We start from the raw sequence: 14,608 nt of genomic DNA, 5'->3' as shown, positions 1-14,608 counted from the left end.
AATAACCTTTTTTTTTAAAAGACAGTTGCAACTTCCGAACCTATAGCCACAGTCACAATATTTGGGCTCTGCCTGACTGCACCACGAGCCTCGTGTTGTTGCTGAGGGTAGTAGGAAGGAAGGGTTCTGGTCCTGGAGAAGGTCTGCATGCTGCTCCGGGACTTGGGCTGACTTGTGCCATAACAAGAGTCCTTCCAAGACTCGGGGCAGCCATGAGGATTGTTGAAGACAGGCGCTGGGGAAAAGCCTATTGTGTATGCAGTGTTTCTAAGGGCTCGGAAGCTCTGTGGCTGTATTGCACAGTAGGTGCCTTGGCAATCCTCTGATAAGCCGTTAGCTGCACCTGAAATAGAAGCAATATGAATTTAATAAAATAATAATGGTGAGCATTTATAGATTAAGATTTTACATATATTTTAAAATAATTGATCATTTATATATTTCTGGTGAAGGTTTGCTTTATCTGAACTTCAAAACACATACAGGAAAACTCACTCTTTAGCCTCGGCTGGAAGGTTCTGAAGTTCTTTCTGACTCCATCGCCACTGATATCAGAGTCACTGTCGTTGAAGTCACTGTCCCCTTTACCACTGTCCTTCACGCTCAGCTGATCAGTGTTGCTCATCCCACTGCAAATGCAATCAACAAATACAGTATGAGGCACAACTGCATCACATTAGCTTGATTATTGATGACTTTTTTTCTCTGCATACACAGCACGGGACTTTGTTGCCCATCTAACCTCATTTTGCATAAATGCCACAAGCAACTTGTATGTTTTGTGTCTGTGACTGTGTGTGCGTGTGTGTGTGAAGTACTGTTTTTTTTTTTTTAAGAAACTCTTTTTAGTTTGATTTCACTGTTTGTAAAGCATTGGATCTGAGAAAAGACATTCATTTAGTTGTCTTACCTCACTTGCAAGCAGTATTTGTCACCTTGCCACACAGATGTTGGTTGGAAATGCTTGGAGGGCAGGAACATCTAAGAGAACAAAGTGACAAGAGAGAGCTTAGTTTCCATTTCTGGCACACAGATCAAAGCAGTACTAGGAAACATCCTATAAAAATATGAGGGAAAATAAAACAGAAAAACAAGACTAAATGTAGTTTACTCACCTTCGTCTCAGAGTCCCTGCTTCTCTCCTCGTACAGGCAGGAATCATCGAGAGACAAAGAGGTCCTCTCATGGAAGAAGCCTCCTTGACCTGTGTAAATGTTTGGTTCTGTTGAACTGAGCATGGGCAGGGGCCTGCCATCAAACAGGCTCTGACACACTTCTCTCTTGGCGCCACGGCTTCTCCCCCCACGTCTGAGTTTACATGTCACAGCTACAACCACTATTGCAATCAGCAACAATGCACAACCCCCACCGAGCATAATGATGATAATTAGTGAGCCATCAACGCCGGCGCTTTCTTCATCACTTGACCGCAGCACAATGACAACTTGGTCTTCGGAGGGCTCTGTGTCTGAGACGACAAACCTAATAGTGGCACTGCTAGAGAGCGGGGACCTGGCATTGTCACTCACTGCGATTTTCATTTCCAGCACGTCCCCAATTTCAGCTGTCAGCCATTGTTTTAAACCAATCTCTCCAGTGTCTTTGTTCATTGTAAAAAGCTTCAGATCACCTTGCACAATTTGGTATGAGAGTTCTCCATTCACTCCATCATCCTCGTCTTCAGCTGTTACACGAAGAGCAAGATAGCCAGGAGGTGCATTAAAGGGCAAAGGAATCTCAGCAGAGTCATTCACAAGGACAGGGAAGGTGAAATATGGATAGTTGTCATTTTGATCCACAACTCTGACCCTGATTGTTGATGTGCTTGACAGAGCAGGGGAACCTTTGTCTTCTGCTTGGATGACCAGCTCAATCTCCTGAAGCATCTCATAATCAAAGGACCTTAAAGTATACAAAGACCCTGAGAGTGAATCCACAGAAACATAAGTGGACACTAAAGAGCCGCCTGATACCTCTGAATCGAGGAGTTTGTATGAGACTTTGGCATTTTTTCCCATATCAGGATCTCGAGCAACAACAGTGGTCACATATGAGCCTGGGATGTTATTTTCCAGGACTGAAACTTCATAAAGTGGCTTACTGAACAGAGGGAAGTTGTCATTCTCATCTGTTACACGGATAGTGTACTGTCTGATAGTTTTGAAAGGTGGGCTTCCCAGGTCTTCTGCAACCACAGTCAGGTTATACTCTGGTATCTTCTCTCTGTCTAAGGTGGTGGTGGTAACGATCATGAATGTGTCTCCATATGCCTGCTGGAGGGTGAAATGCTCGTGCTCGAGCAGACTAACGCGCACGTACCCATTGGAGCCAGAGTCTCTATCCGAGGTGCTGATCAGAGCCACGAAGCTCTCTGCAGCTGCAGCTTCCGTGATATAGGCGACTCCATCACTGCTGGAGGTCATGGGTTTGATGCTGATTTCTGGTGCGTTGTCGTTCACGTCCACGATATCTATCACAACTTTGCAGGTGGAGGGGACAGAGTTCGCGCCTAAATCAGACGCTTTGATGCTCAGCTCATATGACCTCCTCTTCTCAAAATCGACAAGCGCCTTCAGGGTCACGTCACCGGAGTGGGGGTCGAGGTGGAAAAGGCGCGCAGCTTCTAACGACAGCCCGTCGGAGAACGCATACATCACTTCGCCATTTATGCCGTCATCGGGGTCAAACGCGTGCACTCTGAGAACACGGTGGCCCACCGGAGAGTCTTCATTCAGCTCAACTTTCAGAGAGCTGTGCTCAAAAGTCGGGCTGTTGTCGTTAAAGTCCAAGACTTTGATATTCACTGTCATTGACCCGGACTTTGCAGGCATTCCCCCATCATATGCGGTGACTTCAATAGTGTAGGAGTCCTCCACCTCCCTGTCGAGCTGCCTCACCAGCACCAGTTCAGCAAACTTCACCCCATCCTCCTGATCGCGTACTTCAACGGAGAAATGGCTGGAGGAGGAAGTGTTGTAGCTTTGGATGTAGTTGTCTCCCACGTCCTGGTCGAGGGCGATTTGCAGAGGGAATCTAGTGTCCAGTGGCACATTTTCTACTATCTCCAGAGTTGTCTCGTTGAGAGAAAAATTGGGAGAGTGGTCGTTGATGTCTTTCACCTCGATCTCCACGTGAATGAGTTGAAACTTTTCCCTGGATAAGGCCACGATGTCGAAGGTGATGAAGCAACGGGGAGTCCTGGGGCAGAGCTGCTCTCGATCAATTATTTCTGCGACACTCAGAAGTCCGTCGTTCTCTCTCATGTGAATCACAGAAAAGTTATTCTCTTGCATAAAGCGGAATGAAGTGTCAGGGTCATCAGCTGGATCAATCTTTAAATCTTGAGACAAATTACCTATTTCTGTCCCGGGTGCGTCTTCTTCATAGGTGAAATACCTTGTAGTTGTACAATGAGCAGTATTTAAAAATAAAACAAGCGCCACGCACAGCCCAGCTGCTGCAATCTTGTAAACGGTCATATTGAAGGGCTGCTGAATGCTGCACAAAAAAAAAAGGTCATAAATCATGCAAGCAATCCGCCACTTGTGCTATGTCAGGTCGAATCACAACGGTGTTCAACTCCGACTTTGCTGCGGGACTATAAGCTCCGGTATATGCAAATAGGCTGCCCAGTCGACCAATGGCCTTCCAGTCCTGCACCAAACGGAACACGTTTGCCACTTCTGTTCACTGTTTGGGGTGCAAATGGTTCATTGAATAAACCGATTGTGGGGCTTTGTGCAGGCTGATAAGGTTGTTTTCTAAATAAATCTACATAGGGCCATTAATTAACTAACTAAATTACTTGGAGGACTGCATATAATAGGACTTCATGCCACCAGAGGAAGTTAGAAGGACATTATGCAGAAGCTAGGATGTAAAGACATTAAAGCGCAATGGACATATGCCAGTGAAATTATACATTGGTGGTAATTACTGAGAAGCAGAAAAAAGTTAACAGGGGCCATAACATAAGAAAAAATTTTGAGCATGATTGGCAGTCTAAGTGCAGTTTTCGCTTTGCGGGGAGTGATGCTTTTAAAATGTGAGGAAGAAAGGTATTGATGGAAGAAATGTAAGATGTTTGAAGTAGAAAAGCCACAATGCAACAACAATACTCATTACACAAGGAGGAGCAAATGCATAAAGTTAAAAATAAAAATGTTGCAGAATGATTGCCTGCATGTGTTTTCTTATAAACATTTTATTACAGCAATATTACTGTGGATGTTTTAACAGTGAGGAGCATCTTAATCTTGTGGAGGTGGTACTATTTTGAACAAGTTTATACCTACTGGCTCTTTAATAATGCATTTGTACATACATATGCCCAAGATTATCATATGAGTATAGCTGTCAATTAAATGTGATGCAGGAAAAAAGTTCTACATTTCCCTCTGAACTAAGTAGAAATATAATATAGCGTGAAAATGTAATATATATACAAGCAGCAGAACACAATAGTGAGTTAATGTATTTAGTTATTTCCAGCCTGTCTTTAAAGGCAGGAGAAAATGCAAAATAGGAACTAGGAAAGATCTAATAATGGAGGGTCCCATATCTAATGACATTCATTTATATTCATTTTCACACATATTAAAATCACATAGTGCTCATATTTTGACATTTAAACTTAATAAAAATCCATACATATTTATTTTTGCAGTTTTTTTCTCCTTCCACATTTATCCGTGTAAATGTTGCAAATAAACACGATGCATAAGGAAAAGCATGTATGTTTTTTTTAAATATTCTTTTTATTTTGGGATTGAGCATCTGCAAATACTGTCTCATCTGTTCAAATAGTGGAGGAGGAATTCCAGCGTAATGCGGTTGAGAAAACCCACAAAGCCAAACAAGTGTCATTTGATTAGTGCTGTGTTTTGGACACCCACAATGTTAATTACACATAGAATATCACTGTAACTCTGTGTTAGAGGAAAAACCTGCCAGTATAATCAAGACCATCTGTATTGTAATAAACACCCAGTCGTACTTAATTTACCCCTTTCAACAATGGTTCTATAACAAGAACTGTGGAAGTCTGAAAAATAAAGAAGTCAAAAAGGACTGCATTGATTCCCAATCATACCACACACACAGACTTGCAGAGACTCGCGCACACATGCACACACAACAGCAACAGCCCTCACAGTGATAACAAAAGAGCATGAGTCAACCAGGCCTTTGTCAACCATATGGGTGATTAGCTTCTGCTGATTAAAAGGCGTCTATTACCCTTCAAAGGGCTCTTGACGCCTCACAAAAGTTTGGGTTAAATCTGTCTGAGCCCCCCCAAGAGGGCACACACTGAAAGGTGCAAAAAAGCACACAATAAAGACCCACAGAGACCAGAGATACTTGTCAGTGAGAGGTGATAAGGAGCTGCTGCCATAGTTAGAGTGTTATACAAGCCCAATTTTGCTTGCTAAATGTGAAAATAGATTTTTTTTTCTTTCAAATAACGATGCCTGCTGTTCTTGGCAAGAACACCAGGCAGCATTAACAAAAAACAATAACAAAATGTTCCAACACTTTGTAGCAGAGTAGGCTAATTTATAATGTATGGCACTGAAAGCTGCAGTATATTCATATTGAACTTGGAACGTGCCTCAGTCTGATCACATTACAACAGAAATGGATGTTCAGAACTTGCCCTCCAATCCATAAGGCATCGAGTCAACAAGTGGGTTTTCCTATATGCTGAGGTCTGTTTACTGCCACAAATGATTACATCAAGTGGTATTTTGGGCTAAACGCCAAGGCAAGCCAATGCAAATCTAACCTAAATGGTTAATCTTGCAAGTGTAACAGCATTGCGTAACCATTTGTGCTACTCAGCACTAAGTGAGATATGTTATGATGTGGAGTTAAGTGTAAAAATGAAATGTAGCCTCTATATCTAGTCATTTTTGGCTATTTGTTAGTCCGCATCTCTATTTTCAACCTTTATTAAAAACAAGATCATGCTGAACATATGAACACTGAGCCAGCAGGGGCTCAAACATAAGATACTTTTCTGCCATTACCAGACACACAAAGCCTTCAGCACAATGGCCCCATGCTGACTGGGTGTTAAAATCCAGGATTTTATGGCTATGAGGAGTCAGAAGGTAATACAGAATTATCAGGCAAATTAGTTGTTTGCCTCTAAGAGGATTATGCTTTAATCTTATCAAATGTCTCACACACTTACCACTCTGTGCTGCAATGGATTCAAGGTAACAACTGAGCAGCTGCTGATAAAATATTTTAGTCGGTACAGACATAGCGATTAAAAGAGCAGCTCCACAGGTTGTGATGATCTGTTCATTTGCGATTTTCTTCGCGCATCCTACAGTGTAAATGAGCTAACTGGCTCGATGAGAAACCTCAGCCACTCGTGTCCCGAGTGTTTTTTTCTGATCGATACATCATTACAAGGTCACCAGAGGTCTGGCCACAAACAAAGCCAGGCTAACACAGGAGTGATACTTGTTTGCCATTTAAGTCAGGTGATTAATGCAGATCACGGCTTGATTAAGATGTGTGTGGTGACAGTAAGAACATTACAGCAGATTAATGGGTTTTGCCATCTGTTCTCTCACTGAGGTGATTTTAATTAATGGTAAGAATATTGTTAATCTTGCCATAGCAGTGAGCATCACATTAATCACAATGATGGTCAGAAATCAATCTGATTGCCAGACAGTCTTCAACATCACATGAAAGCCATTTGAAGATTGCATCTTGCCCACTTCACACACCTCCAGGTATGAAGGCAGGAAAGGCTTTTGGTGACACTGGGAGCAGTAATCCTGGCATATGCCACTGGGAACAAATGTCTCAAAAGTCCACCTTTTGGAAAACAGCCACAGCGTCACCCAGAGTTAGAAAATTCAGCCAATATTTTGCTAAGGTTTTCAATAAAAAGCTGAGAGGTATGTAAACTACTTTTAAAAAAGTTTCTGTGTAGGGATTTTTTTTCTTAACAATGTTTTTGGTTTGACTGCAAAAGATGCCTGCACAAATACTGAAGACAAACAAAGAGGCACGAAAATACAGGTATGTGTATGGACAAACTACAAAATTGACACTTGGTAGGAAACACAAATCAGCTATTATGCGTAAAAGTAAAGCATGACACAGAATAAAAAACACTAATCAGCTTGGTTTCCATTGTTGATCCGGCTCGAATTCATGACAACACTTTGTGTTGTATTTTACATAATTGAATAAAATGACAGTCGTGTCATGCAAATTTTGCAACCACCAGGCGTTGCATATTGTCACAGACACTGCATGTACCCTAGCTTAGATAATTTACATTAATTAAAAGTTTTTATACCGACTTTGAAATTCTTGTATGGAATCTCAAAACAATCATAGCATGTCTTCTTTCTCCTAAAACTGATTCACATCTAAAAGAACCAGCTGTGTGAATCCAGAGTATGGACAAACGCTGTTCTCTGGTATGTTTAACCACCTGTAAATGTCCTGGCATCAGGTTGTTTAAACATTTACCCTGCTGCTAAGCGCCTCAGTGGAGTCTTCACTGATTTGTATTCATGACACAGCTTTTTTAAAATTTAGATAGGTGCAGACTTTTTTTTTTTTTTTTTTTTTTGCTACGGCTAGAAACTCATCCAGGCATTTTCAGGCCAGTCCCTTATCAGTTTCCTCATCTCACTTTAACCTTAGGTGCTCTAATAAACTGGGGGTATACATGTCAGTACCCTGGTCGTGAGGGTCATGTAGCAGGTTTAATCTCAGCCATTTGGGCTGTCTGAAAGGCAGATAAAATAAGATTATCCTGTGCTTGCTTGTGGCCCTTGGTGAGAGGAGAGGGTGGAAGTATGTGAGCAGCAGCTGCAGAGGTGCCAAATACTCAGACTGGTTTGTGGTCTCTGTGGCTTTTGGCACCTCCTGTAGCGTTACAGGCACAGATAACCACCACCACCCCACCCCTCCCCTCCCAACCAAAGCCCATCCACGCAGCTCTCCAACTGATTACAACAGGCCAAATGTTTAACATACTGTCCCTAATCACACTTAACATTCTGTCACGATATGCTCCTAAACAGCTTTTAGGGCCATATAAATCACATAGGTACTTGTGGCCATGATTAGGTCTTTGGTAATTGTTTTCTTTTCCTGTTGGTTTCATCTTTTTTCCTGTTGAAGCAGAGTGACTAATGCATTCAGATCATTTCAGGGGGGATGAAATCTCTTTAGTACAGCTGCTGAATTTAGAACATGTGAGAGGCAACTTAAAAGATATATTTGTAAAACAAAGATCAATTATGGAAATAAATGCATAACATAAGAAAATCAGAAAATGCCTTACTATTTTATGATAAATTAATTAGTCTGTTAGGGCAAAGCATGAATAATAAAGGCTTCCCCATAATTAGATCTCGGTGGACTCTACATGTTTTAAACAAATCCAGAAAATTAATATCAATGCCGTGTAAACATGTTTCCAGGATTTCTTCATGTTGGCCACAAAGGCTGAGTCTATTAAGAAATTTGGAAAGACAGATTTTGTTGTTTAAATCTCCTAAAAGCCGAGGCAGATCAAAAGAGGCATTAGTATTCAAAGACAAATCATGTTTGGCTGAGGTTCCTCTACCCCCACTCAACTCTAGCCATTCCCCACTGTGTAACTAATGCTCGCTGCCTGAAAACGATTGGAACAACAGTTGCTAGCTGCACTTTATTATGCATAAGCATTTCTGAATAAGCTTTGACCATATGCATGAAACAGGTATACACAAAGATGTTTGGCATTTCGAATGTAACCACAGAGAGGACAAAAAACTCAGTATATCAGTATCAGTATATCACAGCATTTAAGAAAATACATGCAAGAGAATCACATGAGCAAACAAAGGAAAACAGGTTTAGGAATTGAGGCCAGTCATTTCAAAATAGGGAGTCACCCTAAAGGTTTAGATTAAAACAGTGGCTGAGAGTGCCATCTACAGGTTGAAATGCTGCCATGTTAAGAGAGATGACTTGCAAGCAGCAACAGATATTGAAAACACTTCAAATTTCCACACTTGTTCACAGAAAATGATAACAAGTAAATTAAAATAAAACATTATCACACAGAAACAGACTGTTTGCTCTCACTAATGAATAATAAATCTGCATCGTTTGCCTTTCGTTCGAGGGAACACGCAGGCACAGCAGAGGATCTAAGATGCAAATATAGAGCAAAGATCAGGAACCTCAAAATAGAGAAGCAAACAACTGGATTCTACACAAAAAATCAGCTTTTCCTCTTTTAGTGTGAAGTGTGGCCCTGTGCGGGCTTTATATCACAGTAAAGACTCTACTATGAGTTTCAATCCAATTATGATGACTACTTCACATTTCATGCCTCATAGTGAATTTTACCACCCTAAGCGACATAGATGAACCCCCCACCCCCCCAAAAAAAAGATCAGTGGGCCTACATGTTAACCTCCAGTGATATTCTGTGCCTGCTGATTGCAGGCACATATTTGATGTGACAATATCCCTATCAAACTTTCACTCTGATTTTCATTTTCCACGTCACCATTTAAACCGGTCATTGTAGATACTAAAATATTCCCAGGTTCAGGGTGTCTGCAGCCACGGTGTAAACACTTGCCATTCATATTTCCATGGCTTGTTGGCTTTTATTATCAGGTGAGGTAAATAAGAATTTGCTCGGTAGTCCCGGCTGTGATTTTTTTTCTCTCCCTCTCTCCCTCTCTCCCTCTTGCATGGTTATATTATTCAAAGCAGGGAAGATAAAGTACAGCCGCTTTGCTTGTGTGTTTCTACATGGGAGTATTTATATGGGTCTGCATGTGTGCGTATGTGTGTCAATGCTAATTTGTGCCTTTTTCAAGGGCCAGGTCCCTCTCCTCCTTCTTGAATACATTTCACATCTCCATATTGCCATCCTAGAATGTCAGCTCCTTGAAGCAATTTCCTCTCAGCCATTATCTGATGGGTGAGAACTGTTTCCCATTGGCAGGTGCGGATGACACTTGGGCTGTGCAGGAGCTGGCTGTTAAACGTAGCACTGGCTCCTTACCAAGCTCCAGTCTGCCTGGTCCTGACAGCCCCCACAGGGCTGGCCACTGGGGGCAGACTGTTGGGCCAACTGGCCACTGAGGGGTGTAATCACTCCCTCTGACATATTTGGCACAAGCCATCCATTTGCTCCACAACAGAAAGCTTTGAATGACTGCCTTGCTTAATCCTGTTACGCCAGGAGATGGCAACATTGAGGTGGGAGATAAACATTTGAAAAAACTCTGTATACTCCAACCCTGTAATGGTTCATATCATATAAGATAAGAGGGAAAGGAAGTAGGGATGGAAAAGTCATGGTCAATTTAGGCAAAGAGCATTATTAATTCCAATTTGAGAAAATATTAATATGAATTACACCCTGTGAGTTTAATAAGGCTTATTTTATCATTTTTATTTGTCATCATTGTAGTAAAGGTCATTTTGCTGTCAAGATGATTTCTCAATTTTCTACCAGATAACAAATTAACAATATGTAAAATATAATCACAATTCAGCACAGTAAATCTGCAAAAGACACTAATCGGCACGCAAGAGGGTATAGTGCATACCCTCTTGCATGGCGATCATAATCTTAAAGGTGCATATACATAGACCAACAAGTCCTCCAACCAGTTAAAGGTTCCATATGGAGACAATAGCCCCTTATTTTTCAGCCTCCGTTCATAAGAGTCTGCAATTAGGAATGCAAAATTGTAACAAAGGCACTAAAGAGAATGCCTACGGTGCATAGCTTGTGCATGTGCGGAAGTGCATGAGTGGAGCAGAGAGATAGATTAATGTTGAGGGGCATCAGCTTAGAGGATGTTTTGTTTCCCCACTGAGTGCCGAGTGCAGAGGGGAGTTAAGAGAATCCAATCTGGTCGCCGAGTCCTGCGGTGCGAAGAATGTTTGGAGTATGCTCGGTGATAGCGGACTCCATTACAGCACGAGTCTCCGGGTAGCCTGCCATTGTGCTGGCAAGCAAGGAGGTTAATCAGATCCCAGCTCCATTATGAATGCTTGCTATTTCTAAAGGGCTCTATGAATAGAAAACTGTAAGCTCTCATAAAATGAATCAAGGCTCTGTGCTTTTACAGAAAAAAAGGCCTGATAAAAAATAATGTTGGTGTATATTTGAAGTGATTCCACATCCTCCAGAGCAAAACCAAATGAGTGCTTTATAGAGCCCTAGTTATTAATTATCTGAGATTAAGAAATTCTCTTATAGCTCCGCCACTATGTTCCCCCATGTCTGCGTTGTTTGCTGTAAAGGGCAGATTAGCTTAATTGATTTTTGAGTATTAAATTAATTTTACATTGTGAGTCAATGACATCTGCTTTCACAAATTAGCTGGTACGTTATCGCCCTCCTGTCATTAAAGCAGGACACATTGCTAAACAAACTTTTCAGGCACTCTTTTGTTTTAGCTAATGAATCAATTTTCAGCTTGCCTTGTAGTAACTTATTAAATGGCTGTGTTAGTCTGTTGACAGACTTGATAGCACCATCTAAGGATGAAACCCTCATCTACAGCACAACCGAGGTTTGGCAGTGGAAGTGAACAAGCTCCGGGATGTTTTAAGCCAAGTTTGGTTTTCTTGTGAGTTCAACTCAAGAAGATATCTGATAAGGCAGGCAATACTTGATAACACCACCAGCATACCCCCACTCACACATTCAGCTGAAAACCTTACAGATTAGGAGGCTGCTGAATGGTGCTTCTTGTCTGATGAATCTGCAGATTTGTGACAGGGCAGCTGATGTCTCCTGTGCCTCAAATTTCAGGGTAGGATCTACTGCTGATTATAGTAACACAAGGGAATTGTATGTTATACTTGCTAATGTTTCATTACTTTTCCGACTTTATTATTATTATTATTATTATTATTTTTTTTTTTTATTATTATTTTTTTTTGTCCATTTAACTTACCCGATCTCGTCTTTTATATTTATCCGCTAAAGCGCTTTAAAATGCAATCGGAAAAAGTGCACTATAAATAAGCGAGTGTTATGGAGTATACAATTACATAATGTGCTTTTACGATTGAAAATATTTAGCATGAATCACAATCAAAGTCACAATGCAGCACGTCTGTGAGGAAAACTGAATGAACAAGACAACAGGACATGGCTTCTGTGAATAATGCAAACAGGATATTCAACAGTCTGCCCTCAAGACAACATACACTAAGTGTGATTTAGAGCGCAATCAGCGCATGCCTAATAGGACAGTTCACATTTCGCACAATTTGTAGAAAATCTATTTCTTTGTGGAGGCTCAGGAACTGAAATTCAACTAAGCTTTACAGAACAACAGAGAACTATTATGGGAGGAAATGTGTTAACAGGCTAGACAGCCCTATTCTGAGCAAAGAGGTATTTAAGTACTGAAGATGAAGTGAGATGGAAAATCTCATTTCCATAACAGAACAGGGAAAAAAAGTCTGGCAGAAGGTGGGTTTTTTCCCCCCTTTTTTTTCTGTTGAATTGTCAGAGCAATCACGGCCGAGCCACAGCCAGGGCAGCAGACTAAAAGGAGTGGGGGTTGGTCGGGTGGGGGTGGAGCTCTCTTTCCCAAAACACATACAAATGAACTTGAACAATCTTGTGCCTGCACACACACACACACACACACGTGCTCTCTCTCCCTCCCTCTTTCTCTCTCTCTCTCTAGCACACAACCATAGATACACATAGATGCAGGCATGCACAAACATGGCTAGTCTCAAAGGAGCAGACAGCGAACACATTATGCAAACAGAGGCTTTTGTGTGTATGCTGTTGAACGTGCCTGTGTGTTGGAGAGAGAAATTAGACTGATTAAAAATCAGGAAAAATCACAAACTGTTAGATGAATCTCCTAGGGGCTAATTAGTATGTTGAATCCTGAGCCAAAAACACACTGTTTGACAAATCCGGAAATGTAGGTATATTCATGATTTGTTTTTCTGAAATCTGATTTAAACGTCGGACATGTTTATATTTCAAATACCGCACGAGAGCAATATCTGCATCGCATTGTTTTCCTCCAAGCAATCAATGTGCCTGCCATACAGAAGCTGAACGTGGAGGCTTTGAGGCTGTGAGTTATAGACGTTACTACCATACAGAGTAAAGTACGGGCCATGGACAAACAGCAGAGCCGGTTTACAATTTTCATGCGTAAACCCAGAAACAGTGCAGTAGATAAACATTGGAGTACATTTTTGGTGCTTCAGGAGCAGTAAATGAACTATTGTTAGCTTTTCCATTGTGAGTTACGCAACGGAAAATAAACTAGAGGAGCTTGCGAGAGCAAAACTGAAACGAGCATCTTTGCAAAGCACAATAAATATTTAATTCAACCCTAAGATTAGGTTAACACTGAATGTTTTGTCCTTGGCCATAAACTGAGCCCTGAAGATATTTGTTCAAAAGAAAGAACCATAAGCTGTGTGTGAGCTAATTCTGTTCACCTTATCAAGGAGAACTCTGAACTGTGCCCCTCTCTTCAATCATAAACTTTAGATTTTTATGCACCTGCTATCAGCACAGTCAGCCAGCCCACATGAATATATTCAACATTGCACAGAGACAGTGAACAGAGGGAGATCTGTTTTATGTTTTGAGTACAGGCAGAAATGTACTTTAATATTTAAACCACCTTCCACAGTCGGTAGCTCTCAGTATACTACTCACCCTGCCTTGTCGACTCCTCCTTGGTTTCAATGACACCCAGTAAGTTGAATGGTCATGACATGACAATCAATTGGACAGACACATGAGAAAGGCTATTGACTTCCATACATAATGCATATAAATCCTGCTTCGATTATCCAGTGTTTTATACTTGAACGAGAATGCATGCATTGTAGAATTTATAATCCTCATTTATTCTGGTTTTGCTGCACATACCGTGTAAATCTTAATCCAATAACCCCAGCCAGAGATACAGAGATAGGTTAACAGCAACATGCATGAACGAACAAAAGAATTACTTATATTTTAGAGTACTATTAAATCAGTTGTGCAGTGAAGAACAGCATGGTTCATATTTCTGGAGAAAATCTGACATTTGGAGGCTGCCTCAATCTTTGCTGGGAGATGGTGGTCTTGGGTCAAAGCTGTATGGCCAGCAGGGCACAGACTGTGCTAAGGAAAGAGCCACCAGCAATCCAGCAGGTCAGCAAAGCACACCTGTGCCTAATTATGTTTTGTGCATGTGTGTCTGTATGTGTAGAAACACACACACAGACCTATATATCACCATTAACACAAAATATTAAACCCTAAGATCTGCAAGAGTAATTTTTTAAGTAATTCAGTAATTTAAGATACAATGGTATAATTAGTACTAGTTAGGAACCATTAGTGGCCAGAGGACAATTACCCTTATTGAAATTAAAAATACCAAATTTACTGATTAGTTGAAAGTAAAACATGTACTTCAAGAAAACTGGCTTAAAAAGAGTGACTCTGACAGGGAGTGTACCACTACAAATCAAAACACTCATCTGTATGTGACCCACATTTACTACCAAACACTTCTCAGTAAATGCATGTGCAAGACATAAAATGGAAACTGTCTCTAGAGCA

General features: G+C 41.1%; 1 protein-coding gene across 2 annotated transcripts; it reads right to left on the bottom strand.

Moving 5' to 3' along the window:
- Nucleotides 1–3,555, bottom strand: pcdh8.1 (protocadherin 8, tandem duplication 1). 2 transcript variants are annotated; one of them, XM_035906847.2, is made up of 4 exons: nucleotides 1,116–3,555; nucleotides 911–981; nucleotides 484–629; nucleotides 1–343 (listed from the first exon to the last, which is right to left on the bottom strand). In XM_035906847.2, exons 1-4 carry the CDS (start codon nucleotides 3,525–3,527, stop codon nucleotides 15–17), a joined length of 2,958 nt encoding a protein of 985 aa, XP_035762740.2. In that variant the 5' UTR covers nucleotides 3,528–3,555; the 3' UTR covers nucleotides 1–14. The 2 variants fall into 2 exon arrangements, with proteins under 2 accessions (XP_035762740.2, XP_035762741.2); XM_035906848.2 differs by having other exon boundaries at nucleotides 496–629.
- Between the last annotated feature and the right edge of the window lie 11,053 nt (nucleotides 3,556–14,608).

The sequence above is a fragment of the Neolamprologus brichardi genome, chromosome 16 (assembly GCF_056152115.1).
Source record: "Neolamprologus brichardi isolate AB-2024 chromosome 16, ASM5615211v1, whole genome shotgun sequence".
In the NCBI taxonomy this organism is placed as follows: domain Eukaryota; kingdom Metazoa; phylum Chordata; class Actinopteri; order Cichliformes; family Cichlidae; genus Neolamprologus; species Neolamprologus brichardi.
This window is presented reverse-complemented; position numbering and strand designations above follow the sequence as displayed.